General features: G+C 45.3%; 1 protein-coding gene across 7 annotated transcripts in view; it reads left to right on the forward strand.

The window, feature by feature from the left end:
* EPHB3 (EPH receptor B3) overlaps positions 1-27,875 on the forward strand; it is a 112,678-nt gene that overhangs the window by 74,453 nt on the left and 10,350 nt on the right. For all 7 annotated transcript variants that reach the window (XM_061637428.1, XM_061637429.1, XM_061637434.1 and 4 more), the window contains exons 4-11: positions 20,278-20,433; positions 21,284-21,619; positions 23,578-23,702; positions 25,013-25,181; positions 25,281-25,386; positions 26,428-26,480; positions 27,128-27,250; positions 27,415-27,662. In XM_061637428.1, coding sequence (XP_061493412.1) covers positions 20,278-20,433; positions 21,284-21,619; positions 23,578-23,702; positions 25,013-25,181; positions 25,281-25,386; positions 26,428-26,480; positions 27,128-27,250; positions 27,415-27,662 — 1,316 coding nt within the window. The remainder of the gene's footprint in view (positions 1-20,277; positions 20,434-21,283; positions 21,620-23,577; positions 23,703-25,012; positions 25,182-25,280; positions 25,387-26,427; positions 26,481-27,127; positions 27,251-27,414; positions 27,663-27,875) is intronic.

The following is a 27,875-nucleotide window of genomic DNA, read 5'->3' on the forward strand; positions in this document are numbered from 1 at the left end:
AGGACTTGCTGCCTCTCTCCCTTCCTTCTGTGCTGGGAGAAAAGGCACAGAGAATTTGAAAAAAGCACTGCTTAGGTTTATAAAACAACAGCACGTTCAATGGAAACATGGCAGGGCCCTTACATGCGACGGAATCCCAGTTATTATTCTTGTCTAATTGGTAATTGTAATCACATTTTAAAATGCGGGGTTTTTTGTAGTTACTGACTGGGACAAGGAGTCTCAGCTTTGCTAATGATGTGGCTGATGAAATATAGCCTGAACTCTGGGGATGCTCCTCCCTTGTTGGAAGGAGGGTACCCCAACATTTTAGCCAAGCTTGCATTTCAGGGATTGTTCTGGGTTTTGCGTAACTGCTTCATTTCCTTGCCAAGTGTTCTGTGCGGTAACAACAAGCCAATGTGTGAGTCACTTTTGTGTGCAATTTTCTAGGTTGTTATGTTTTTTTTTACAAAATAAAAAGCTCCCACCCTTGGCCTTTATTCACATGGGCGAGGTCTTAATTTTGTAAGAGAGGCTTCCTCAAACCAGACCACCGTGCACTGTGGGTCTAGACTGGTTGTCTTAGCCTTAGCGAGTTGGGTTGGGTCAGCACTTGGCATGGAGAAGGAGCTCAAGGAAAGCTCAGCTTACCGCAAGATGTGGCATTTGTTTTTTTGAGTGCTCCCTTCCTTTTTGAGATGATAGTCAACAACAATTTCTGCTTGCTTTCATGCAGTAGGTGCTGTGATTCAGAGAAGGTGTTAAAACTGCTGTCTCGTGGCCTGGCCTGACCGCATTAAATACACTGAAATGATCTCAACTCTGGATTCATTTGGGAAGAAGGGTGGAACAGAGATTTAATAAACAGAATAAAATAAACCTGTGTTGCTTTGTGATAGGTGGGCAAGTTGACTTCTAGAATGTATGTAAGAGTAAAAACTAACCATTGCTTTCTGCATGAGTCAGTGTTCTGGGCAAGTAACTCCCCTATATTTCTGCACTGGGAGTAACAATGTTTCAAACACACCTGATGCAAAGACAAAACAACTATCAGATACATCTGCACCCCCCCACACACATACCAAAAATAATCGGAAAGAGGCATCCCCAGAACAGTGGATCATATAAAGATGCTGTGGACAGCTGCTTCTGCAGAAGGCTTCTCTAGACTCAATCGGAGCCTTTAATTCATAATTTAATTATTATTTCCTTTGTTATTGTTATGTGCCTCCAAGTCGACTACGACTTATTGCAACCCTATGAATCAGCGACCTCCAATAGCATCTGTCATGAACCACCCTGTTCAGATCTTAGTTCAGGTCTGTGGCTTCCTTTCTGGAATCAATCCATCTCTTGTTTGGCCTTCCTCTTTTTCTACTCCCTTCTGTTTTTCCCAGCATGATTGTCTTTTCTAGTGAATCATGTCTTCTCATTATGTGTCCAAACTATGATAACCTCAGTTGCATCATTTTAGCTTTTAATGATAGTTCTGTTTTAATTTGTTCTAACACCTCATGGTATGCGAAAAGCTCCTCCAACACCACATTTCAAATGGGTTGATTTTTCTCTTATCCGCTTTCACATCCATAGATAGAGATCAGGAATACCATGGCCTGAATGATCCTGACTTTGGTGTTCAGTGATACATCTATGCATTTGAGGACCTTTTCTAGTTCTCTCACAGCTGCCCTCCCCAGTCCTAGCCTTCTTCTGATTTCTTGACTATTGTCTCTATTTTGGTTAATGATTGTGCCAAGGTATTGATAATCCTTGACAAGTTCAATGTCCTCATTGTCAACGGTAAAGTTGCATAAATCTTCTGTTGTCATTACTTTAGTCTTTTTGACGTTCAGCTGTAGTCCTGCTTTTGTGCTTTCCTCTTTAACTTTCATCAGCATTCGTTTCAAATCATTACTGGTATCTGTTAGTAGTATGGTACGTCTGCATATCTTAAATTATTGATATTTCTCCCTCCAATTTTCACACCTTCATCTTGGTCCAATCCCGTTTCCGTATGATATGTTCTGCGTATAGATTAAACAAATAGGGTGATAAAATACACCCTTGTCTCACACCCTTACCAATGGGGAACCAATCAGTTTCTCCATATTCTGTCCTTACAGTAGCCTCTTGTGCAGAGTACAGGTTGCGCATCAGGACAATCAGATGCTTTGGCACCCCCATTTCTTTGAAAGCATTCCATAGTTTTTCATGATCTACAGTCAAAAGGCTTGCTGTAATCTATAAAGCACAGGGTGATTTTCTTCTGAAATTCCTTGGTCCGTTCCATTATCCAGCGTATGTTTGCGATATGATCTCTGGTGACTCTTCCCTTTCTAAATCCAGCTTGGACGTCTGGCATTTCTTGCTCCATATATGGTAAGAGCCTTTGTTGTAGAATTTTGAGCATTACTTTACTTGCATGGGATATTAAAGCAATATGATTTCTTTACAGTACACATTTTGGGAACAAATGGCCCTAAATAAATTATGAAGTTGGAGGTTAATGTTCCTAAATAAATTGTATGTTTTGGGGTTTCTCTCCTGAAATCCTGACTAAATATCATATTGAGCTACCCTCCACCACCTTTTAAACTCTTGAATAGGAATTCTCCTTAAGAATGTTGTGCTACCTAGATGTACAGTGGTTGTTTAGAAAGGCTGCCTGTAACAGAAGTCTTGTGGAATGGTATATGGTTTCTCCATTCCAGGTTGTTACAGAATCCTTGTGCAAGGCAAGAGAAAGATAAGAAGAGAATAAATACTTCTAGACTTGCCTTAATCGAGGATTCTGTTAATTGCAAATGGAGATGGCAAAATGCTTTGTTGTATAGGTATTTCCTTCACTGTCCTTGAAATGTCAGCATATTGGATCCCAGTACAGTGAACATGGCTAGAGAAGTGAAGGCCTGGAAAAAAACTGGAAAATTTTGAGGGGGGAAAAGTGATTTTTTTCTTGTTTGTTCTGAATTTTTGTTTTTTCCCTCCTAAAATATAGGGAACCCCTATTTTTTTCTGAATTTTCCAGTTCCCCCACACACATTTGCCTCTCTAAACATGGCAGAGGATGGTTGTACATTGTTGTAAGGGTAATGAGCAATCAACCCTTGCAATCATGTCTTCATGGAAACCCAGGTAGCCATCAGCCTACAGGCATGACAATAACTTGATGTATTTTTACTTTAACACCTCCACCTTGGGGTAGGGCTTTCTGCCAAATTTTTTGGGCCTCTCGGTCAATCTCACATAGCTCAAGTCCACTGAAGCCAACAAACCTGTCTGCTGTATGGGTGATGGGAACAATGTTGCATCACCATGCGGCCCAGTCATCCTGATGGAACTGGGCGCTGCTCAGCATAAGTGGAGCAGCCCTGCTCACCCACGCCTTGTGTCACAATACGTGGAGGCAGCAGAGTTAGCGGAATTTCAGGCAAGCTGGCTGGCACCGTGCTAAATGATGTTGGCAAGGAGGACCCTTTTTTATTCTTATAACCTGGAGCAGTTATAACATCTTGAGAAAATGGGCAAGTTGGCAGCAGGCCCTTGACTGTATAAGGCTTCCAGATCTTGCTGAACTGCAACTCCTGTTATCACTGGCCGTTGGGCATGCTTGCTGGGGCTGATGGGAGTTGTAGCGCAGCAACTTCTGGGGAGCCGATGGTTCCCCACACCTGGTAAAAGGAGTTTACTTAAATCAGGATTGGGAGGACCTGTAGCCCTCCAAATGTTGCTGGAGTATAACCCGCCCATCATCCCTGACCATTGGCTATGCTGCTTGGGTGTGATGGGAGTAAGATTCCACTTTGTGTTGACAAGCCTGTTCAGTGGTGTAAGCTTTTCAGACAAGCTAGTCATTTTAATAATCATTCTATATATGATTATTATAGAGGTAGTATACCATTTTATTTATAATGGTATTTATAGACTCTCCTCATACAAAATCCCACAGTGGAGTTCAACAGGATTGTCAAAAGAGGTAGTATACCATAATATATATGGTATGCTACCTCTTTTGACAATCCTGTTGAACTCCACTGTGGGATTTTGTATGAGGAGAGTCTATAAATACCATTATAAATAAAATCAGCATCGGCAGGGCCATAGGTTTTGCATCCCTGCATTAAACTAAGACTATCAGTCCATCTAACCCCTGGCCCTCCCGTGCTTTTACCCTGGGTGGCAACATCTCTTCCTTTTCTCAGGTTGGTCTTTCCTACCTCTGTTAGCTGAGATCCTCTTTTTAATGGTCAATCTCTGGGATTGATCCTGGAACATTAAATCTACAAATAGCATCTTCTGCTACTGAGCTACAAGGCTCCCACAAGCTCAAGAGCAAGTTTCATGCCAATCTAGTGGTGCCTGCCGATTCTGTTGTGGTGTAGCATTCTGTGCTGGGATGTGGGAAGAAATGCAAGATTAAACCTGTCTCCCTTAGTAAGCTTAATGGGGTCCCCTTGTGCAAGTCATTCTTTCTCAGATTAACTATGCAGTGCTGATGTGAGGGTAAAATGGTCCTCAGCTACATGTGCACTGCCCTGAATGACTCAATTGCATGAGCAGGTTATAAATACAACAGTAACAGTCTTCCCCAGAACTTCGGTTCTCAGATGTTGTTGGATCATGACCGCCATCATCCTTAGCTGGTATGGCCAGTTGGCAGGGAAGATGGGAGTTGTAGTCCAGCAACATCTGGGGACCCAAGGCTAGGGAAGGATAATTCAAAATGTTTGCAGTTTGCACATTTTGTTCCATTTGTGTGTTTGAGAGAGAGCTACATTCCACCTCCAAAGAAGCTGCAAAAGTGTTGGATGAAGAGGAGGAAACATTGTTGGTAGTGCACATGCACAGGCCTTGTCCTTTGTTGTTGTTGTTTAAAACACAGCTTTATCTGGAACACTCAGTGGTCTTTCCTTGTCTTTAGGGGGACCCCTCTAGTTCTCCCCCTGATTTGCTGTCTGTTGTAATCTGCATACGAAGCACCCACACCATGAATGGGGGCAATGATGGTTCTGTATTACTGTTTTACATTTAAGATCCTATAAATAATATGTCTGTGCTTTGTCTATATTAAGAACAGACTCCAGGCTGGTGCAAGCCTTATCATTTTGTGCACAAACTCCCCCTGATAGTCTTAACCATGGCAAACATTACCCAGGTTTCCTTTTAACCATGGTTTTCAATCCAGATTCGATCTCTGGTCTCAAATCTTGGCTATGAAGGGTATTTAGCTTAAGGGCAGTGGAGATGCCATCCAGAGCCATGGTTAATATTGCTGAGGAATTTACTCTTGAGAGAGGAGAGGCTGGGCAAGAGAGTGCATGAACCAGTGAGCAACATCCGGTCTCTGAACTATGGTTAGAATCAAGAGCATTATGCCTGCAGAGGGCCTGTGTTATTCATTTGAGAAAAATAACTCAGGGCAGAGATATGGCCATCTCCAGCCTGCAGGTCACATAGTGCCATTCAGTTTGTGTGTGAAAATTGTGTTTTAAACTGCCTAGTCCTCTAGCCTGAAAACCAAGCTGTGCAACTTGGAACATTTATGATGAAAGGGTGTCCGCCGCTTGGACAGGGCTCAACCCATACATATGTATAAGGCTGTTTGTGGGTTTGAGAGGAAGCCCCAAAGGTCAGGCTATTTCGGTTCAAAGCTAAGCAGGTCAGGTGTCATAGCCCAATGGGGGGAGTCTTGGCTGCCAAAAAAAGACTTGGAGCCCCTTCTAGCCACCAGATGGACAGGCCATTCTCTCCAGCCTGACTCTCTAGATAGAGAGCACCAGCACAACTGTTTTGGAAAAGGCGTGCAGAGGTTGGAGACATTCCTTTTCCACAGCAGATCTTTGTTTAGCACCATTTGGGAAGCCTAAATCTCATTCAGCTGCATGAGGCTTCTTGTTTTCCTGGCCTCTGCTTCAGGGGTAGGGAGGCAGCCCAAGAAAACAAGACTGTTCCACATCGGCGTCCAGATCCACAGAAGATGTCAGTCTTCTCTCCCTGGGTTCAGGCTTTGGGTTTTCCCCCCTGCAAAACAGAAATAGCCCAAAACACTTTCGCACTTAAGTCAAATGGTACTTTCCTAAATATTAATATGGTGCATAATTTAGCTGTAAATTCTTCTGTGTCCACCGCATTGACAAAATAACAGACACTGTGCAAGAGAGTTCATTTCAGTGAGGCTTGCACAGCAGAGCCTCCTGTCGGAGGATGCTCTTTAGACCAGATCTCTCTACCTCACTCAGCTACTCCTTATTGGTACCCAAAATCCCCTGCTTAAGGTGGCCACCTCTCCTAGGAGACCCATCCCTGCTGCAAGATACATAGGAACTAAAGTAGTCTACAAGCAAATCCATACAAAAAGTTGCCTGCCTATATATCTGTTGTGGGATCAAAGGAAAGCATCCAACTTTTGTGAAAGCATCCCTGTCTCATTGCCTGGAGACCATATTTACCTACTGCAGATGGTTAGGTGGGTGGCTGTTTACAACCTTGCACCTAAAGGTGCATGCAGAACTTGATTTTCTCCAAAGACCAGTCGTGTCCTAGTTTAGCTCAGCTTGGGGAAAACAACCTATGGCGCACAGTGACACCTTCCCATGTCCCACAGGCAACAGTTGGACAGCTAGGAAGCATACTTAATTGAATGCTCCTATGTACACACAAATTCCTTGCTCATAGAAAACCAGCAGGTCAGAGAGATGGCAAAGCTAGAAGCCTTGTCTTTGGCACCTATCCATCTAAGGTATCGAGAGTATTTGTAGATCTGCTGCCAGAAATGATACAAATGAGACACAGGTTTACCACTTCTTGTCAGAACTAGGCCAGGTAGAAACCTTCCTTCCCAAAAGGCACCTGCCACTAGGATTAGAAGCCCAGGAATGCAAGTACTGTATCTGGGTCTCTGGTAAACCAACAGATCGATAAACAAAAACACTCAGCATGAACATCCTCAGATGAGTCAGCTGAGAACGCTCCATTAGCTGTTACTACCTTCATGCTGACTGCTGTAATAACGTCACAGCTCAGGTGATGCATTGCAGCTCTCAAATAGGACTGGGGGAGCCTGTGGCCCTCCAGAGGTTGTTGGATTCCATCAGCCCTAGCCAGCATAGCCAATGCTGGGGATGACAGGAGTTGTAGCTCAGCAGCATCTGGAGAGCCAGAGGTTCCCCACTGTTGTTCTAAAGCAAGTAGCTTTAAAGCCCTAGCAAGCATGGTCAATGGCCAGATGGGGGTTGTAGTTTAGCAACATCTGGAGGGCCAAAGGTTCCCCACACCTGCTCTAAGGTGATGGTTGCTTCTTACCACTTGGCAAGTGCCTTCAAGAGCAGGGAGCACATGGCATACAACCCATCTCCCCAGCACGCTCATTTTCTATGTGCAGGGATTTTTTGTTTGTGGCATAGAGGAGCATTCCATCCTGTTAGCTTCTCTGGGCAGCTGTAGATCCCAAAGGAGAACTAGGCCTCAGTCTATGAAGTGAACCTCCAAGGGCCCTGCCTAAGGATCGGGCCCTCTCACCCCATTATACTTTGATCAAAGAAACTGAAGACTGAAGCAATTTAAGGAGTGGTTTTCTCAGGATAACTGGTTGTGCAAGGATGCCTTAAGAGAGCTGCCTCTGTGCTGAGACAGCCTTAAGAGGATTGCAGCAATGAGTAAAATAACCTGAGTTGTGGGTTTCATTTCCAAGTGCCTGGCTTTCGGGCTGCTGGCTAGATCTCTTTCCTCTGAAAAGGCCAGGTCCCCTTTCTTTGTGGCTGAATACAGATTGCAGTGAGTTCCAGATTTCTTACTCAGCCAGGGACTTGGGAGATGGGAGGAAAGATGTTGATACCAGTTAGGAACATTTGCTAATAAAATGTTTAGGTCATCTAGTGGGATTTTTCCAGAGAATTGCAACATTAGCAAAGCATCCTAGTAGATTGGCTGCATCTCTCCTGGCACGTTCACCTCTCTGCTGATTGTTATCTCTGTCTGATGTTCCTGCTACATCAGGGATGGGGAACAGGCAGCCCTCCAGGGCAGTTGCTGGACTACAGCTTCCACAAGCTCTGGCCATTGACCATGGTCACTAAGTGGATGTTTAAGGCACTGTGACATGCTTAATTTCACCGCTTGGCTTCCATTTTACTGTGCTCTCTACGGATGGTGCAGATGCAACATTAGCTGTGTTTGTTGCATGGGATAATGAGAGCAGCCTGATGGAGATGCATATGGCAAGCCAACCTTCGCTCTTAAACAGGGATGGGGGAATCTCAGTCCTGGGGGCCAAATGCCTGGCCCCTGGGATTCTCCCCAGGCCACATTTATTTTTATATTATTTTATTCAACAGAAGTTAAATACCACTTAATTGTAAATAAAATCCCATATATGGAGATTACAGAGGAGCGTGTGAGGGTGTGTGTAAAAACTAGCCTATTATACAAAGCTAGAATTTGCTTCTTGCCCTGCCCACCCACTGGCATGTGCCCCCAGAATATTGTCCTGGAGTGAAATGTGGCCCTTAGTCTCCTTGCTCTTAACCACAATTTGGAAATGATCCCAGGGACACCCTGATTAGCGTTAACTGTCATTAACAGCAGCGCTGCTGTAAGGCCGAGAAGGAAGGCTCTTGTACTCCCTGCTCCGATCCTGATCACTTGTGATTAGGAATATGAGATAAAGCAATATTACCCTACGCTGGCCCTCAAAAACAATTCCATCTCAGTTTGCAAGTGATGTCAAGGATCCTCTTAAAATAAAAAAAGTGATGGAATCAGTCCTATCCCCCCCCCATGCTCTGAATCTTTTTTGGGGAGGGATATTCTTTCCCCCTCCCCATCCTTACAGCCATATTTGCAACAAAGGCATTGATTGTGATGTGAATAGATGTCTGTTCCAAGGGTTTGAAACCAGCTACACACAGCTGTGGCCTCCTGGCATTTATTAAACCCCTAGGGTGAGGGTCACCCAAGCTGTCTTGTTTAGCAACCGGAGCAGGCAGCGGCTGTGAAGGGTTGGAACAGCATGCTGCTCACGCGGCGGGGGAAGGCTGGTGCCAGGCATGATCCACTGGCCTGGTAGGCCACAGTGAGAAGGCAAGTGGTGTCGTCTTCTGGTGAGCAGCTGTAGAGCAGTCCTAGCCCACTGCCGACTCTCCGGGAATGGGCAGCAACATCAAGGGCCAGTTGGTGAGGTCAGGTCATCTCTTACATGTGGCCCCCATAGCTGCTTGTGGCTTTTAGTCACTTTGTGTGCCCTGCCCCATGGGCTCCTCCCTGTTGCAGGCTTCCCGTAGGCTCCTGGTTGGCCACTGTGAGAACACGATGCTGGGCCAGATGGACCTGATCCAGCAAGGTTCTCCGCGTGGTCTTACGTTTCCTCATTCTTTGACTTCTGTCAAGCCAATCCTTACTGTCTGTATATTGGATTGTTTGCTGAGATTGTTCCTGCCCTACAACAAAGGCTCAAGGCAGTTTGCAACCTTCTCTCTCTCTCTCTCAAGTTAAAGCTGACAAACTGTGTGCTGTGAATCAGAAAATGGTCAATTTATTATTTATTTATTACATTTATACCCCACCTTTCTTTTTTTCATGAAACCCAAGGCGGTTTACATATGGTTCCCAAGAGGTCTCCCATCCAGGCACTGACCAGACCTGACTCAGCAGGGAGCTGGCCTTATGTGCCTTCAGACCATAGCCTGGGACCAATTCAGGTTTCACCTCGAGCATCTGCTGAAGCAAGAGAGCCATTAGTCTCTCATTAAAGTGGAAATGGACTGCCTTCAAGTCGATCCTGACTTATGGCGACCCTATGAACAGGGTTTTCATGATAAGCGGTATTCAGAGGTGGTTTACCATTGCCTTTCTCTGAGGCTGAGAGGTAGTGACTGGCCCAAGGTCACCAAGTGAGCTTCATGGCTGTGTGGGGATTCGAACCCTGGTCTCCCAGGTAGTAGTCCAACATTCTATTACATCCATTACAATTGGCAACCTGTTGTTTACTTATTTATCAGCTGCTTTGTGCCATTGAAAAAAGTCTCAAAGTGACTTGACGAAATAAAATAAATTTCAATGCATAAAAACAATTTGAAGCCAGGAAAAACAATAAAACAATGACAATACAAAATCCATAAAATGCTTGTCCAGCAATATGTTAGTAAGGGCCAGGTCCTCCCCATCCCCACTCAAAGATGGGCACCAAAGGAGGCAACATCAACAAAAGGTCTGGGTGAACAGAAAGGCCTTAGCCTTTGCAGGAGTGATATACTGATATTTGAAACTGTATGTGAAATTAGAGTTACCATCATTTTGTCATTTCAAAAAGAGTACATTTGGCTTCAGTAAGTGAAAAGTAAGAGTATGCTGTTGCACCATCTCAAAAAGTGTACATGTACTCTTAAAAGAGTATGGTTGGTAACGCTATAAATGAAATGCCCAAGTCGTGTTAGTGCACGGGAGAAGTCGCAGCTCAGCAACAGCAGAGGATGTGCTTGTATGTTCGAGGTTCCACATTCAGTTCTCAGCTTCTCCAGTTGCAGGATTTGGGGGACAAAGACCCCAGCTGGAGAGAGTCATTTCCATTTGGAGGAGACTGCACTCAGCTGGATTGGCCTGGCTCGATGTTAAGGCAACTCTGCATTTGAAGAGAACGCAGAGGCAGTTTCAGCCAAAACAGCAAGCAATTGGATAAAATTGGGCTTCTACTGGAGGAAAGGACGGGATGCAAATCTAATTAATTAATCTAATTAATTAAGAAAGAAAGAAAGAAAGAAAAAGAATTTTGCTTAGAGAATTTACTGAGAACCACCACCACCCTAAAAAGAGGTTTGTAGCAAAAAAACCAATAGCTCAAAAAAAAATAAAAAATCAGATGTGGCCGGTGATTTTGGAGCTAGTTTCTGTCAGTGTTGTAGAGTCAATTCTTCTTAGATTGCTTCTGTTGCATATCATCTTTTTTTGCATTACCTTTAACCTCAGTGCTCCTTATCAAAATATTCTGCAGAACCCTCCTCCTTTCAAACTTATACAATATGCAAATTATTCAAAATTTAAAGAATGCTTTGGGATAATTTGGGGACAGAGAGGGCAAAATATAATTAGCCATGGACTTTCTGGGTCTCAAGGATGAATCCGTTTAACTTGCGGGTGAAAGTTTGGCTGAAACTGAGCCAAAGCCATTAAACAGATGAACTAGAAATGAGAAAAGGGTGTGGTTTATTAATTTATGTACTGTCATCAATTTTCCCAGCCCTAGCTGCAGCTGCCAGAGAATGAACCTGGGATCTTCTGCATGCAAGACAGATGCTGTACCAGTGAGCTGTGGCCAATTCAGTTAGCCTTTTAGTGCTGAATCACACTAGCAGCTATGCATAAAAACATAAGCATTAACGTCTTGGATCAGATCAAAAGCCCACCTAACAGTGCACAGTCTCCAATAGTGGCCAACTGACATGATGAAGAGAACAGTCCCCATCCTCTGGCTGCTGGTTTGGTAATCAAAGGGCTTTGAACATAGATGTTCCATTCCTAGCTGTTGTTGTGACTATAAGGGCCCTCCATGAATTTGCCTAAACCTTGGGGGGGGGGAAGCCTTCTTAGCCAAAGGGCCACGATTGCATCCAGTGGCAATGAATTCCAGAAGTTAATTATTGTTGATATTCTGGGCCATGAATGCCAGCAAGGTTGGAAGAAAGAATCATGAAATCCTAGGAACGGGGCCTGAGGGAAATTGGGCAGAGAGACAGAGGAGACAAGGTCAACACTGGTTGTTTCCCATCTCTGATCTAGAAGGTTGAGGGAAACCAATGGGCTTCTAACCAAGGGTATATGGGCATTGAGGTCCACTGGATTCCAGGAGGGCATCATGTATCCACAGTGCAGTGAAGCCCAGACCTGGAAGGAAGGGCCCTTGAGAGTGATGCAAGTGCATTGAAGAACTCCACCTGTTTCCTCCAGGTTAAGGTTGCCCCACATTGACTGGACCATTATTTATTTATTTTATTTTATTTTATTTGTATCCCACCCTTCCTCCCAGCAGGAGCCCAGGGCGGCAAACAAAGCACTAAAACATTTTAAAACATCATAAAAACAGATCTTAAAATACATTAAAACAAAACAGCATTAAAAACATTTTTTTAAAAAACCCTGCTTTAGGACGTTGTGGCTGCAATGTGGTAGTCATGCAGCGAGGAACCACAATTTGCACATCCAGGATGAGGCAATACCATGAATGCTTTTCTTCAGATTCATGTGCCCAGGGAAGAAGAAATAATAATAATAATAATAATAATAATAATAATAATAATAATAATAATAAATACAAGTTGACACATTAAAACGTTTCGTGTTTTGGGCCCAACCCATGGTAAATAAGGTGCGACTCCTGAAGTGATACCTCTCCAATGCAGACTAGCTAAGTTAATCATAGTAGGACAGGCCACTGTGGGATGGTCAGATACCACAGGCAATCAGTTCGCTCATAATTGTGGCTGCTTTGCAGGACCCACCTGACAAATAGCCTATCAGATTTTCCAGTGATGGGGATGATTTTCCCCGTTGGGGTCGGGCCATCGCTCAGTGGTAGAGCATCTGCTTTGGATGCAAAAGGTCCCAGATTCAATTCCTGGCATCTCCCAGTAGGTCTTAGAGAGAACTCTGCAGACAGAATACTGAGCTAGATGGACTAATGGCCATATACCAGGTCAGATTATTTGTCCATCTAGACCAGTACTATCTACTCTGACTGACAGCAGCTCTCCTGGGTCTCAGGCAAAGAAAGATTTTCCCCAGCACCTGCTACGTCATCCTGTTTAAAGCGGAGATGCCAGGGCTTGAACCTGGGACCTTCAGCATGCAAACTATCCTATATACTAACAGTGAACTTGTTCTCCAAGTGTGGATCGCTATGTAGCGCAAATGGCATCATCTACCCACAAGAGGGAGGTATTGGAGGGTGGGGGTGGGGGACTCACAAGCAGGCCAGTAAGAACTGAGCATGTTGAGTGGCCAAGGACACGTTGGTTGTCTTTCCAGGGAGAGGAGAGCAGGGGGGAGGGGACATGGAATGGAGTATTCTGGAGAAAGACATGGGTCGGTAGATAGATAGAACCCTAAACAGGAGCACTTCGTGTTGTGCAACATATTGTTGCCGTTCCCACTTGTGTTTTGTGCCACTTAGCTACAGTCCCTTTTTGTGGCTTCCTCGTTGAGAAAATGGGTTCTGACGGAGACAATTTGTCCAGCACTGGCATCCATCTCTTGCAGTGCACAACTCTCGCTGAGCATTGGGTGTCAGAGTTCTTGTGGGACAATGGAGAGGTATGAAAGATCAAGCCACTGTCTCATGTGAGATGAGTGTGCGCTCCCTAAGCTGCCACCACCACAGTCATCTGGAATGTGCTAGGGTTAGCAGACCAGGCTCTTCCGAAAACGGAAAGCTTGAAGACCCTGATTGAAACCAGTTTACCCTTACCTACTGCTTCAGATCTGCCCTCCCCTCCCCCTCCTCATCTTATGGGGAGGAGATGTGTTGAGATAAGCCCAGGTAGGGAAGCTATAATGACAAGCCCTTTGAAACATGCAATTAATGAGTTATTATTAATTACATTTATTGGTTGCTGGGGGGTAAAGAAAGGCCAGGGAAGGAACTGGCAATCCCACCCCATATATACGGTTTGCCTAGTAAATGTCGCAAGACGTCACCCTAAGAGTCGGAAATGACTCGCACTATAAGTGCGGGGACATCTTTACCTTTTATTGGTTGCATTTTTGTACGCAGGTGCCTCAGAGCAGCTTACACAATACAGTAGAAAAACAAAGACATTGAAATCAAATAAAATAGCAATACACAAAAGCAATACACAAAAACTGAAATGTTCATCTAGCAATATATTTATAAAGAACAAGCCAGGCCTCTTAAAGGCTGAGCACAGCAAAGCTCACTGACATCTATCTAATTACCCTCCCAATTCAAAACCGTACACCTAGCTAAAAAAGAATGTTTTTGTCTGGTACCTAAAAACAGACAGGCCCTCAGATTATGAATGCAGAGTCCAGGTTGGCTCATGTGGGGAGAAGCGATCTTTGAGGTATTTGGGGCCCTGAACTCCATAAGGCTTTATAGGTCAAAGCCAGCACTTTGAATTGAGCCCAGAAACCAACTGGTAGTCAGTGCAGTCAAGCCAGAATAGGTGTTCTGTTTGGGATTTCAGTTATATACTTAGATTTTATAGAGTTGACTGAAAAGGGAGCAAGATATTTTTTGGAAGGGGTAGGATATAAATTGCTGAAAGTGGGGGAATATGGAGCCTGGGGTTTAACAGTGAGGTACATAGAATGGGATTCGTGCACCTTGAGGCTAGGCTAGGGCTGAGGTCTTGGGAAGCCTAGGAGGAGATGATAGATTGTGTTTCTAATCACTTTGCTTCCTTCACCATCAAACTGGAAAGGGAATGTGGAAAAGTCAAAAAGGTCTGTTAAATATTTGCCAGAAAGTGTAGGGGGGGGGGATATGGAAATTATGTGTCTGATTTGAGCTTGGCAAGAGGGCAAGGATGGCGTTTGCTGCCTCTGGATTCTACCCACTCTGGTTTCGGTGCAATCCTGGCAATTTCCTGTCACACTCCAAATTCCTGAGGCACTTCTCTGTGGTTAGCCATGATGGAAGAGGGCTTTGCCTTGCCAGTGATTGCCAGGGTCAGCAGACTTGGGCTGGGCCCTTGAGCTGACCACGCGTGGAGAGGATTCCTTAACCCCTCCTGTTTACTGCTGTGTAGCCTCATTCTGCCCCAGGTTGACTGGATTTGTGCTTTTGCCAGAAGATGGGAGTCTGGAAAACCTGCATATCTGCAGAGTTTGAAATTGGAACTTGCCATGCAGGATCTGCTGCATCTTTCCAGAAGCATAAACATTTATGAACATTGGGGGGGGGGGGGAGTATCTAGTCCTCAGGGCTTCAAGAGAGAAAAACCTACAAATGGACTGCAGGGGAGGAATTAACTCTCCTGAAAAGAAATCCCAGGGAGATGGGAATCTTAATCTCCCTGTTTGTCTCCTTATGGCCCTGGATCACTTCTGATCTTCCCATCCTGCGCATCCATGACTAACCAAGCCTTTCCATCTACACCTTCTATCCTGTCCCCAGTGTTAACAAGTACCCAGGCACTGCAAAATTAACTGTCTCATCAGGAGGTAAAACAAGGCAATGAATTCCATACATACGTGGACATTTCCAAAATTCTAATCGCAACCATTTTTGTCTCAGACCTAACCTGATGTGTTAATTCACTACATCAGAGGAGCTGTTTTGTATGCAGGGTGGGGAGAAAAGCATTAAATAAAGATGTGGAGTCCCGGATTCTAATGCCTCATTTGGTGTGAGGCATAGATCAGCTCTATTCATTTTAAATCTGGGGCAGAGAGAGAGAGAGAGAGAGAGAGAGAGTTTTAATTATGGGGAGCCAGTGCCTACATGACCATTTGCCTGTCCTGTCGATTCATTGGGATCAAATTTTTAACCTGCACTTAAAGCCTTTTTTCTGGATCAGTCCGCAAATTCGAATAAATCAAAACCGACAGTAGTGAAGTTGTTGAAGCAAATTTTATTTATTTTATTTATTTATTTTATTACATTTTTAAACCGCCCTATAGCAACAAGCTCTCAGGGCGGTGTACAAAAGATAAAAACAGGTTAAAACACAAATAAACATGAAAGCAAAATTGTGCTTCAGAGTTTTCCGCCTGTCCCTCCCCCCCCTTTTACCCCCCATTCCAATATTGTGTATCTCCTGAATTTATTCGGAAAACGATAAAAAAAATAATATGACATCGGGGTAGGGGAAAAAAGAAAAAGAGTAGCAGAAGTGTCTTTGCCAGCCCTCCAGGAAAACTCAGCCATGAACGTGGTTTGTTGCTCCAGGCCCCAGGGGATTGGAGGGTGAAAAGGAAAAAAGTATTCTGCACTCTCTCAACCCAGCTGCTCAGCAACTGTCAGTCTGGTCCACAGAGGCAGCGCCGAGGTCAGCAGGAATCCCAGAGCAAGCTGCCTCTCTCTTCTGCTGGGATTCCTGTGGTAGTTTTAAAAAGCACGGCAAAAAGCCCAGCAGGCAAGAGCCTCCTGGCACCACCGCCCCTGGGGCTCTGGAAATAAAAATGTTCCCACATGGCACTGGGAAAGGTTTGAAGCCCTCAAAGCGCCCTTATGCTGCTGATTCCTGTGCAAAACTGCCACCAAGTAGAAGATAGCCAAGAGAAATTTGGGGGATATAGTGGACAATGGGGCATAACATTGCAATTTTATAATTTTATGATGTTTTAATGATTTTATTGTACACTTATTTTTTTTATAGAGTTGGCAGTTTATAAACACTTTTATAAATAAATACAGTAGGTTATATGTGATATAGCACTAAGTAACTTGTTCCATCAGCGCAAGGATTTATACATGCAGAAAGGAACTTTCTCTCCTCTCCCCGCATGCACCCCGGGCCCTCCCCAAATCTGCTCCAGACGTTTTGGGGGAAACCCAGAACAGATCTGAGGGAGGAGAGAAGTTCTGTTGCTCAAGCATAAACCCTTGAGCTGATGGAACGAGTTAGTTGGATAGCTCCAAATCCTGTTTAAATCAGCTTGACTGAGAAAGAACGTCAGGAGGACGGAAAGAGCTTTGTAATCTTTTCTGTTTTGCTTTCACCCAAGTCTGAGCCAGCTGGTATCTTAACTCCCACTTAATTTTGAACCTGAGAGAGAGGGAAGGAGAGAGCAAGCAAGCCTTGCTGAGGGCTACATCCATGTCAGAGGTGGCACGTTCTTGCCCAGCCTTCCTTTATGCATCTATGTACATCAGAAGTGAGAGGAAAGGGGCCAGGTGAGAAATTTGAGGGAGAGGAATGGAGCTACCTTGAATGGCAGGCAGGAGGATCCTAAATCGGCAATGGGGAACTTGACCCACCAGATGTTGGACCACAACTGTCAATATCCCTGACTGCTGGGACTGAGGACAGGAATCATCCCCCTCCCTCTGATTTGGCTTTATGATGATGTCATGTAGCTGATGAGATTTGGCTCTGCGGGGAGGACCAAAGCCAAATCAGGGTGAGGGCAACGTTTCCTGCTCTCTCTCCTCTCTCGGGGGGAAATAAATGGTGCCTGGCAACAGAGAGTGCAGTTGTTGCCCCCATTAGGACTGTGAATCAGGTAGTGGCTGAAAAGGTCAGTGAAAGGGAAGGGGCTTGTATGAAATCTTCCCACACACTACCACCAAGACCCCTTTCCAACCTGAGAAGGCAGCCAGCGAATTTTCAGCTCAGCATTAGAACTGACTCCATTGAAATAGCTTTGGTGGGTGACATAGACATAAGAACATAAGAACATAAGAAGAGCCTGCTGGATCAGGCCAGTGGCCCATCTAGTCCAGCATCCTGTTCTCACAGTGGCCAACCAGGTGCCTGGGGGAAACCTGCAAGCAGGACCCGAGTGCAAGAACACTCTCCCCTCCTGAGGCTTCCGGCAACTGGTTTTCAGAAGCATGCTGCCTCTGACTAGGGTGGCAGAGCACAGCCATCATGGCTAGTAGCCATTGATAGCCCTGTCCTCCATGAATTTGTCTAATCTTCTTTTAAAGCCGTCCAAGCTGGTGGCCATTACTGCATCTTGTGGGAGCAAATTCCATAGTTTAACTATGCGCTGAGTAAAGAAGTACTTCCTTTTGTCTGTCCTGAATCTTCCAACATTCAGCTTCTTTGAACGTCCACGAGTTCTAGTATTATGAGAGAGGGAGAAGAACTTTTCTCTATCCACTTTCTCAATGCCATGCATAATTTTATACACTTCTATCATGTCTCCTCTGACCCGCCTTTTCTCTAAACTAAAAAGCCCCAAATGCTGCAACCTTTCCTCGTAAGGGAGTCGCTCCATCCCCTTGATCATTCTGGTTGCCCTCTTCTGAACCTTTTCCAACTCTATAATATCCTTTTTGAGATGAGGCGACCAGAACTGTACACAGTATTCCAAATGCGGCCGCACCATAGATTTATACAACAGCATTATGATATCGGCTGTTTTATTTTCAATACCTTTCCTAATTATCGCTAGCATGGAATTTGCCTTTTTCACAGCTGCCGCACACTGGGTCGACATTTTCATCGTGCTGTCCACTACAACCCCGAGGTCTCTCTCCTGGTCGGTCACCGCCAGTTCAGACCCCATGAGCGTATATGTGAAATTAAGATTTTTTGCTCCAATATGCATAATTTTACACTTGTTTATATTGAATTGCATTTGCCATTTTTCTGCCCATTCACTCAGTTTATAGAGGTCTTTTTGGAGCTCTTCGCAATCCCTTTTTGTTTTAACAACCCTGAACAATTTAGTGTCATCAGCAAACTTGGCCACTTCTCTACTCACTCCTAATTTTGGTCATTAATGAACAAGTTGAAAAGTACAGGTCCCAATACCAATCCTTGAGGGACTCCACTTTCTACAGCCCTCCATTGGGAGAACTGTCCGTTTATTCCTACTCTCTGCTTTCTGCTTCTTAACCAATTCCTTATCCACAAGAGGACCTCTCCTCTTATTCCATGACTGCTAAGCTTCCTCAGAAGCCTTTGGTGAGGTACCTTGTCAAACGCTTTTTGAAAGTCTAAGTACAGTATGTCCACTGGATCACCTCTATCTATATGATTGTTGACACTCTCAAAGAATTCTAATAGGTTACTGAGACAGGACTTTCCCTTGCAGAAGCCATGCTGGCTCTGCTTCAGCAAGGCTTGTTCTTCTATGTGCTTAGTTAATCTAGCTTTAATAATACTTTCTACCAGTTTTCCAGGGACAGCAGTTAAGCTAACTGGCCTGTAATTTCCGGGATCCCCTCTGGATCCCCTTTTGAAGATTGGCATTACATTTGCCACTTTCCAGTCCTCAGGCACGGAGGAGGACCCAAGGGACAAGTTACATATTTTAGTTAGCAGATCAGCAATTTCACATTTGAGTTCTTTGAGAAGTCTCAGGTGGATGCCATCCGGGCCCGGTGATTTGTCAGTTTTTATATTGTCCATTAAGCTTAGAACTTCCTCTCTCGTTACCACTATTTGTCTCAGTTCCTCAGAATCCCTTCCTGCAAATGTTAGTTCAGGTTCAGGGATCTGCCCTATATCTTCCACTGTGAAGACAGATGCAAAGAATTCATTTAGCTTCTCTGCAATCTCCTTATCGTTCTTTAGTACACCTTAGTACAGACTTCTTATGCGGTGGTGCTGGAGGAGAGCTTTGTGCATACCATAGAATGTGAAAAAGACAAATAATGGGGCGTTAGAACAAATTAAACCAGAACCATCACTAGAAGCTAAAATTATGAAACTGAGGTTATCACACTTTGGACACATAATGAGAAGACATGATTCACTAGAAAAGACCATAATGCTGGGAAAAACAGAAGGGAGTTGAAAAAGAGGAAGGCCAAAGAAGAGATGGATTGATTCCATAACGGAAGCCACAGACCTGACCTTACAAGATCTGAACAGGGTGGTTCATGACAGATGCTACTGGAGGTCGCTGATTCATAGGGTCACCATAAGTCGTAATCGACTTGAAGGCACATCACAACAACAAATAGAATTCCTATCCACAGTGTGATGGTTCATTCATAAATGATTTAGGCCCCAAATATCTGAAAGACCGTCTCCTTCCTTACAGACCTTCTCAGATGAAAAGATCAGCAAAGGGGGTCCCCTTGGTAGTTCCACAGCCCTCAGACATTTGGGGGATGGCAGGCCAGGAGGGGGGAGGCATTCTCTGTGGCAGCCCCCAAGCTGTGGAATTCCTTTCCTGCAGAGGTGTGTCTGGCACCTTCATTGTATAGCTTTCATCATAAGCTGAAGATGCACGCCTCTTTACCCTGACATTTGACATCTGATATATATATCCCCGTCATATCCTTCTGCAAATTGCTCTAAGTGATTTTAATCTCGTGTTTTTATATTGTTGAAACCTGCCCTGCAACGATGATGATGGTAGTAATGTCTTCCCTTGCTGCTGTGGCCAACATGAGGCGGGCGTGATGGTCTGTTAGTTTTAGGATTTGATGGTTAGTTGGCTTGTGGAGGGCATTATTTTGGGCGAGGTGTTGTTGTTGTTATTATCCCGCCCTTCCTCCCAGCAGGAGCCCAGGTGTTCCATTGCAGTGTTGCAATGGAAATGTTGCTTAAAATATTGATTGATTGATTGACATGCATGTGAACCAGCTCCATGTTTCTGCATCATGGGCTAAACTGAATCTCTTGTTGTGTGTTGTGTGTCTCCTTTTTCCTCTTCTTCTAGCCTGTGGTCTAGGCACCTTCAAGTCAAAGCAGGGGGAAAGCCTGTGCTCCCCATGTCCCCCCAACAGCCGGACGACCTCCAGGGCAGCCACCCTCTGCATGTGCCGGAGCAACTATTTCCGGGCAGACACCGATCCCCCCGACAGTGCTTGCACCAGTAAGTCTGTCCTTAGGGTGTTTGTTTGCTTGCTTGCTTTAAAATACATTTCTTTTTGGCTTATTGTTCCACTCTAAATTGAGGATATCAAAGTGAGTTAGAAAGTTTTCTAAAATAGCAGATGAATACATTTATGCGTCCTCCCATAACTTTATTAAAGGAACTCACTAACAATTTTCAAAATAGTTGTGAAGCTACTTCAGGGATTTGGAAGATGAGGCAGAGGAGTGTTAGTGATGTCACATGGAAGCACGTGGCTAGGTGGGGCAGAGGCACTATGCTGGCTTCCCGGCTGGTAAGTCAATGTTAACGTGAGGGAGAGGGGCAAGGCAGCAGGGAGGCTGGCATGGTGCAAACGGACCAGCAGCACCAATCCAGTACTCCTGCTGGTGAGTTGGCACCACACGGATCTCCCCCCTGGTAAGCAGCACAACCTGCCAGGAAGCTCCGCCCCACCCAGTGAGCTGCTTCTGATGTCACAAGCAGTAGCCAATTGGTGTCCTCTGCAGCCAGCTTTACCCTTGCTCCAGTTAAACCATGCCACAAATTTCAGAACCAGTTCTCCTTATTCAGAGCTGTGTTCAGGAAGGAAAAGGGTACATCTGCACTGAAACCACTCAAAATGCCACACGGAAAGTGTTACCTCTGCTTTCTCCCATACAAGGTGGCTGTAAAGATGGCTTGAAGTGCATGCATGCAAAATTCTTTGAACACTTCAAAAAGCTCTCTATGAATGCTAAGTATTGTCATTAAAAGGAGAGACAGCTTTAGTGAAAGCCCAGCCTTAAGCAACCCGGGGTAAGGCTTGGGGTTCTTTGGCTGTTATAACATATATTTGATTCCATTGCAGGCGTCCCAACAGCCCCACGCAGTGTCATTTCCAACGTGAACGAGACGTCACTGGTGCTAGAGTGGAGCGAGCCACGGGACTCAGGCGGCCGGGATGACCTGCTCTACAACATCATTTGCAAGAAGTGCAGCGTGGAACGCCGGCTGTGCATGCGCTGCGATGACAATGTGGAGTTTGTCCCCCGCCAGCTTGGCCTGACAGAGAGACACATCTACATCAGCAGCCTCATGGCCCATACACAGTACACCTTTGAGATCCAGGCTGTTAATGGTGTCTCTAGCAAGAGCCCCCACAACCCCCAGTTTGCTTCTGTCAACATCACAACCAACCAGGCAGGTGAGTGCCCCATGGGAAGGGATGCCGCTCGGGTCTATTCACAGTAAAAGATCCCTGGACTCTTCCTTACAATCTCCACTGAGCCAGCAATGAACCAAGAACCTTTGGGGCTGTGGCCCTGGCATGCCAAAATAGGGCCTAGGACTTGGAATCGTATAACTGCTACTGAATCGGGGGGGACAAGGACCTCTGGTTTTTTTTCATATAACAAAGGATTTAAAGTTGTTGCTGCATATAATGTAAATGCATTGGTGGTTCTCGTTTAAAGCATTCAGAAGCAAGGGAGGCTTACCATAGCATTCCTTATTTCTAAAATCTCGGCCTAGCAACTGTACTTGGAGATTGATTTTTTTTTTTTTATGAGTTTGGATATGTTTCCCTGGATGCAATGAAATGAGCTAGTGAGGTAGTCTTTAACCTCTTCAGACCCAGCACCCACCTTCAACCCAAACATGAATTTGGCAACCCATTTCTAAATTACTTACCATATACTTGTAGAGTGGTAAGTGCTGCTGATGCTGTGACTCACTTTAGATCAAGCTGCAACCCAGTAGTGGGTCCCAGTCCATCAGCTGAAAACCAGTGAGCAAGCGGATGCAGCTGATATATAAAGCCCTTGCTGTCATATAAGGTCCTATTCAACTTTGAGTTTGGATATTTGGATACCTGATCCCATAGTGCCACCTGTAGCTGAGGCCTAGTGTGCAGAAGCCTGAGGGAGGACCTTTTCTGTGGTGGGACCTGCTGTATGGAACTCCCTCCCCTCTGAAACGAGGCATTCCCTGACTGATGAGCTTTCAACACCTACTTAAGGCCTACCTGTTTACCCAGGCCTCTGCTGGCCAACATTTCTGAGCCTGGAATAATTATTGCTGGCGGAATTTTATAATGGTTTTTAATGCTTTAATATGTATTTTATCCTACTGCATTCTGTTCATATTTTGTGAATCGCTCTGGTGTTACTCAGATGAAGAGCAGAATGTGAATATTTTAAAATAAGCATATAAATACAGCTAGTTGAAATGGGGAAGGAGATAGGAAAATACAGAGATCATAACATCTGCATTCCCCATCTTCAGAGAGTATGGGTTGCCGAGGTTTCAGCCATGGGTGCAATGATGCCCTTGAGGTTTTCCCCAGGCATCGAGAAAACCTCTGAAACCTCTCCCAACTCACTGAAAAGTGCATAGAGTTGAAGGAGGAAGTTGGAAGAGTGACGCTCTTTCCCACTTCCTCTTTCCGCTGTATGCCCTTTTCAAGGCTCAGACCAATTCTACTGGATCCAACTTTTACCCAGAGTGCTAGGGAAGGTGAAAAGTGTTTTACTTCCAGATGATGAATTGGATCTTTCAGCTGAAGAGCTGCATTCTGTTGACTTGGTAGACATGTTGGCACTGATCACACCCATTCTCAAACAAACAACTCCACAAAATGCAGACAAAACACACCAGACAAGCAAAAACACACCAGGAGACACATACCCTCAGAAGAAAAGCATCCAAGCACACACCTACTCCCCTGTTCCCATGTCTTACCAGGCAGCAGCAACACATTCCCCCTTTCTTCTGATCCGAATATTTTGGACAGAGGCTGGAAGCAGATAGCAGCCCCAAGCTGTCCCAACTTGTTTCCTTTCCTATGAAGAATGCCTCGGGGCCTTTGCGGGGTCTGGAGGCATCCTGGGAAAAGGCTCAGGCAGCTGCAAGCCTGCACATCTCTTTCCTGTCAGCCCAGCTGCTGCTGAAGTTTTAAAAAAAGAAGAAAACATTTTAAAATCAGGAGCGATAGGGAGCCCTAGTGGACCCCAAGGAAAGTTTGTGGGATTGTTGTGGTGCTGCGTTCAGGACCTCAGCGGTGTGCTGTTCATGCCACAGGCCATCTATAAAGGTGTTACATCCATGGCTGTTATTTCGGCTAATGTGGAGGGAGGCTGATACTTCTTTTTTCCCCTCTGGCAGCTCCTTCGGCAGTTCCCACAATGCACTTGCACGGCAGCACAGGAAGCAGCATGACTCTTTCCTGGGAGCCGCCAAAACAGCCCAATGGGATCATCCTGGACTACGAAATAAAGTACTTTGAGAAGGTAAAGCTAATCTGTTAACAAACATTCTGCATGCCTCTCTTCCCGCCGAGAGGGGAGTTATTTACTGTGGGGAATTCTAGCGTAGCTAAGAGGACGAGATGGGAACCAGAAAGACCTCAATTCAGATCTTGGAGTTTGTGACCCCTGTTTGCAAGGTGGGAAACAGTGATACGTATAGAGGCATACCTTATGGGAGTTGTTGTAAGGACTGTTGCAGGGATGAGGAATCGTATGCCCCCTCCGGATGTTGGACTCCAACTCCCATCAGCCCCAGCCAGCGTGACTAGAAATGAGGGGTGATGGGAGTTCGAGTCCAGCAACATCTGGAGGGCCACAGGCTCCCTATTCCTGGATTTATTGGTATAACATATATAAAACACTTCTCTTGTTGCTGTTGTTGATATTATTATCTCATTCTTACTCCCAAAGGAGCCCAGGGCGACAAACATATCAACAAAACATTTTAACATGAAAAAGAAAAGTATTCTAAAAACAGTTAAAAACATTCTAAAACACAGTTACAGTTAAAGAAAGCCATCTTAGCTTGTAGCCATTGATCTAGTCCAGCAGCCTGCTTTCCCACTGGCCAACCAAATGCCCCTGTGATTCCCAGCCACTGGTGTTCAGATGCATACTGCCTCCCATAGTGAAGATAGGCCATAGCCATCCTGGCTGGCAGCCACTGATCACCTGACCCTCCAAGAATTTGTCTAATCCTCTTTTAAAGCCATCCAAGCTGGTGGCTTTCACTATTGAAGGTGTGGTATAAAATAACAGCTGTTAATTACAATGATTAATGATAATAACAATAACAATGACAAGAAGGCAGAGGGGGGCAGGTTCTTCTTTAGAGAGGGATGTGTGTCACCATTGCGTGGCCTTCCCCGGATGCCTTTCTGTACTCTAGAGAAAACAACTAGGAAGCTGTGCAGAGGAGAACTTGGGATAATCCTGAACGCTTTTGCGGCACAGGACCCTTCTTGTAGCAAGCCTTTGATCCTTTCTGCAGTGTCTAAAGCCACAGCTTAGCAAAAGGCCTTGTAGTTCAGTGTGCAGTCAGAAGGTACTAGATTCAGTCCCTGGCATCTCCAAGTAAAGATTCTCAGGTAGCAGGTGATGGACAAGGTGTTTTGCCTGAGATGTTAGAAAGCTGCTGCCACTCAGAGTAGGCAGCAGATAGGCTAGATGGGCAAATAGCCTGGTCTGGCAAACCCTGTGGGTTTTCCCCCTGTTAAGGTTTACACGCATGGCCTGACAATAGGGAAGGGCTGGCTTTGACTCTGAGGTGCCCCTTCCCTCTTTTCCCACAGCAGGAGCAGAGTGATGGCATCGCCAACACCGTCACCAGCCAGAAGAATATGGTGCGCTTGGAAGGGTTGAAGCCCAACTCTGCCTACATGGTGCAGGTTCGGGCACGCACGGTGGCCGGCTATGGCCTGTACAGCCTCCCGATGGAGTTCCGGACACCGGTGGAGGATGGTACGAGTTTTCCACCTCTTCCTTCTTTCCCAACCTCTCCCTTTACTGTCTTCATTCACTTTCCAACACTCTTTCTGTCTCTTCTCCCTCTCTTAACAGGCTCCAGTAGCAAGAGCTTCCAGGAGCTGCCTCTTATAGTGGGGTCAGCTACCGCAGGTCTCGTCTTTGTGATTGCTGTGGTAGTGATTGCCATCGTCTGCTTCAGGTACTGGTTCTTGAAGGGCTTGGAAGTTGGGGAGAGCCTGAGCTCCAGTGAGGGAAAGGATCAAGCTGTGGACCTCTGTTCCCGCAAGAGTTCAGGGCTGGTAATCAACATGGTGCCGTCCAGATATTTTGGACTCCGACTCCCAACCCTCCAGATCAGGTGTGGCGAACCTCTGGCTTTCCAGCTGCTGCTGAACTACAACTCTCATCAGCCTCAGCAACCATGGCCATTGATGATGGGAGTTGTCGTTCAGCAGCATCTGAAGAGCCAAAGGTTTCATACACCTGATCCAGATGTTGTTAGACTCCAAGTCCCATCAAAATGGCCAATGGACACAGGTTAAAAGAGGTGTAGTCCATAACATATGCAGGGCACCATCTCAGTCTGTATGAACAGCAAAGAGTCTTGTGTTGTCATCAAGACTAACAAATTAGGAATGGGGGACCTGTGACCCTCCCTATGTTAATGGAGTGCGGCTCCCATCACCCCCGACCATGGACCATGCTGGCTGGGACTGATGGAAGTTGGAGTCATCAACCCAGGGAGGACCACGGGTTCCCCATCCTTGGCACAAGCTTTCATAGGCTTTATATATATATATATAAAACACACAAACACGTGGGGGGGAATTGTAAGCAGTGAGGTCAGAGAGAAATATAATGCAAAAAGTGCAGACTGTGACAATTCAATTAGAGAGGGAATGCATGCAAAATAAGCACAGTCACCCTTTACAACACTCTGTCTACATGATATTCCCAGGGCTAATTGAGTACTCTCCAGACGTTATTGGTGCATGGCTAATAATTATGCATGGATAACAGACCGAGCTGAAATAGTTTGAGTGGAGAGGGAAGAATTCTCAAGCGTGCACATGGAAGTCTAGATGTCGAGATTTGATTTGTGACATTAGAATAAATGCTAAGTATTTGAGGAATGGCAGAGTAGATTTCAGTTGTGTGTGTGTATGTGTATTCCGTGCTCACATGACCAAGAGGCAGATAACATTACAGGGTGTTTGATTCTTTCTTTCTCTTTGGATAGGAAGCAACAAAACAGCACTGACTCAGAGTATACAGAGAAGCTGCAGCAGTACAGTGAGTATCAACCCAGGAGTGACATGCACATCTGAGCCACACGTGCATGGGAAAGTTGCTTTATGGGCTCTGCTTTCTCATACTTGCACTCACTGCAGCAGTGCAGAGACTTTGCCCTCAAATTTTCCCATGTATGCCTGCATGCTTGCCTGTGCTCTGGAAGAACAAAGGAAGCATCAGCCTTGCTAAAGCTGGTCGAGAAGGCTGCGTGGAAACCTCTTTGTGATCTTTTCTTTGTTGAAAAGCGATATTAATTACAGTAATTATCCTCACAACTCTGCTTCCTTATGGCAGTTGCTGGTGGCTTTCTCCCAACCCCAAGAATCTGCATTCAATTTTAGCAAAAGTGATACAAGTTTCTAGCCCTCATTGCAGTAAGGAAAATCTCTCCACAGTATTCAGAACAGTGTTTTTTCCCCTCAAGGAATGTCATTGAATTAAAGCCTTTTAAAGTCTGCCTATTCAATTTTTTAAAAAATTAAATTAGAAAAGGCATCATTTGTTTCCGGACCTTTAATCTCAGGGATAATGAAGAAGAACGTAGGGGAGTCTTGAATGAGCCCTAAATATGCCTGTATGCCCCTCCTGCACTGCTAAAAGGCTGTGTCCTCCCATACACAAACCTAATCTCCTCTTTGCCCTTGCAGTCACTCCAGGGATGAAGGTTTATATCGATCCTTTCACTTACGAAGACCCCAATGAAGCTGTCCGGGAGTTTGCCAAGGAAATTGACATTTCTTGCGTGAAAATTGAGGAGGTGATTGGAGCAGGCAAGTCACCTGATTGGAGCCCAGCTCATCTTCACAGAGGGAAGAAGGAGCAGGGAGGGATCAGGTTTTGGCCAGATTTTTCATGGGTGTGACCATTCTTTTGGGGTGTGTGACCATCTTGCCATTCTTCTCTCTATGTTTCTCTCCTGCCCCCCCTTCCTCAGGTGAATTTGGGGAAGTCTGCCGGGGCCGCCTCAAGCTGCCAGGCAGGCGGGAGATCTTTGTGGCCATCAAAACGCTGAAAGTGGGCTACACGGATCGGCAGAGGCGGGACTTCCTGAGCGAGGCCAGCATCATGGGGCAGTTTGACCACCCCAACATCATACACCTAGAGGGGGTGGTCACCAAGAGCCGGCCAGTCATGATTGTCACAGAGTTCATGGAGAATTGTGCCCTTGACTCCTTTCTGCGGGTGAGCAAAAATCTGCAGTCTGGCTAAGAGCTGACCAGGTCCTTTAAATTTATTTATTTATTAAATTTATTAGTCGCCCATCTGGCTGGCTGTCCAGCCACTCTGGGCGACGTACAAAATAAAAACATACAAATACATTAAAACACTAAAAATCTCAACAACAATAATAAAACCTAACCCACCCCAAAAGCCTGCCTGAAGAGCCAGGTCTTC

The sequence above is a fragment of the Rhineura floridana genome, chromosome 7 (genome assembly GCF_030035675.1).
Source record: "Rhineura floridana isolate rRhiFlo1 chromosome 7, rRhiFlo1.hap2, whole genome shotgun sequence".
Classification (NCBI taxonomy): domain Eukaryota; kingdom Metazoa; phylum Chordata; class Lepidosauria; order Squamata; family Rhineuridae; genus Rhineura; species Rhineura floridana.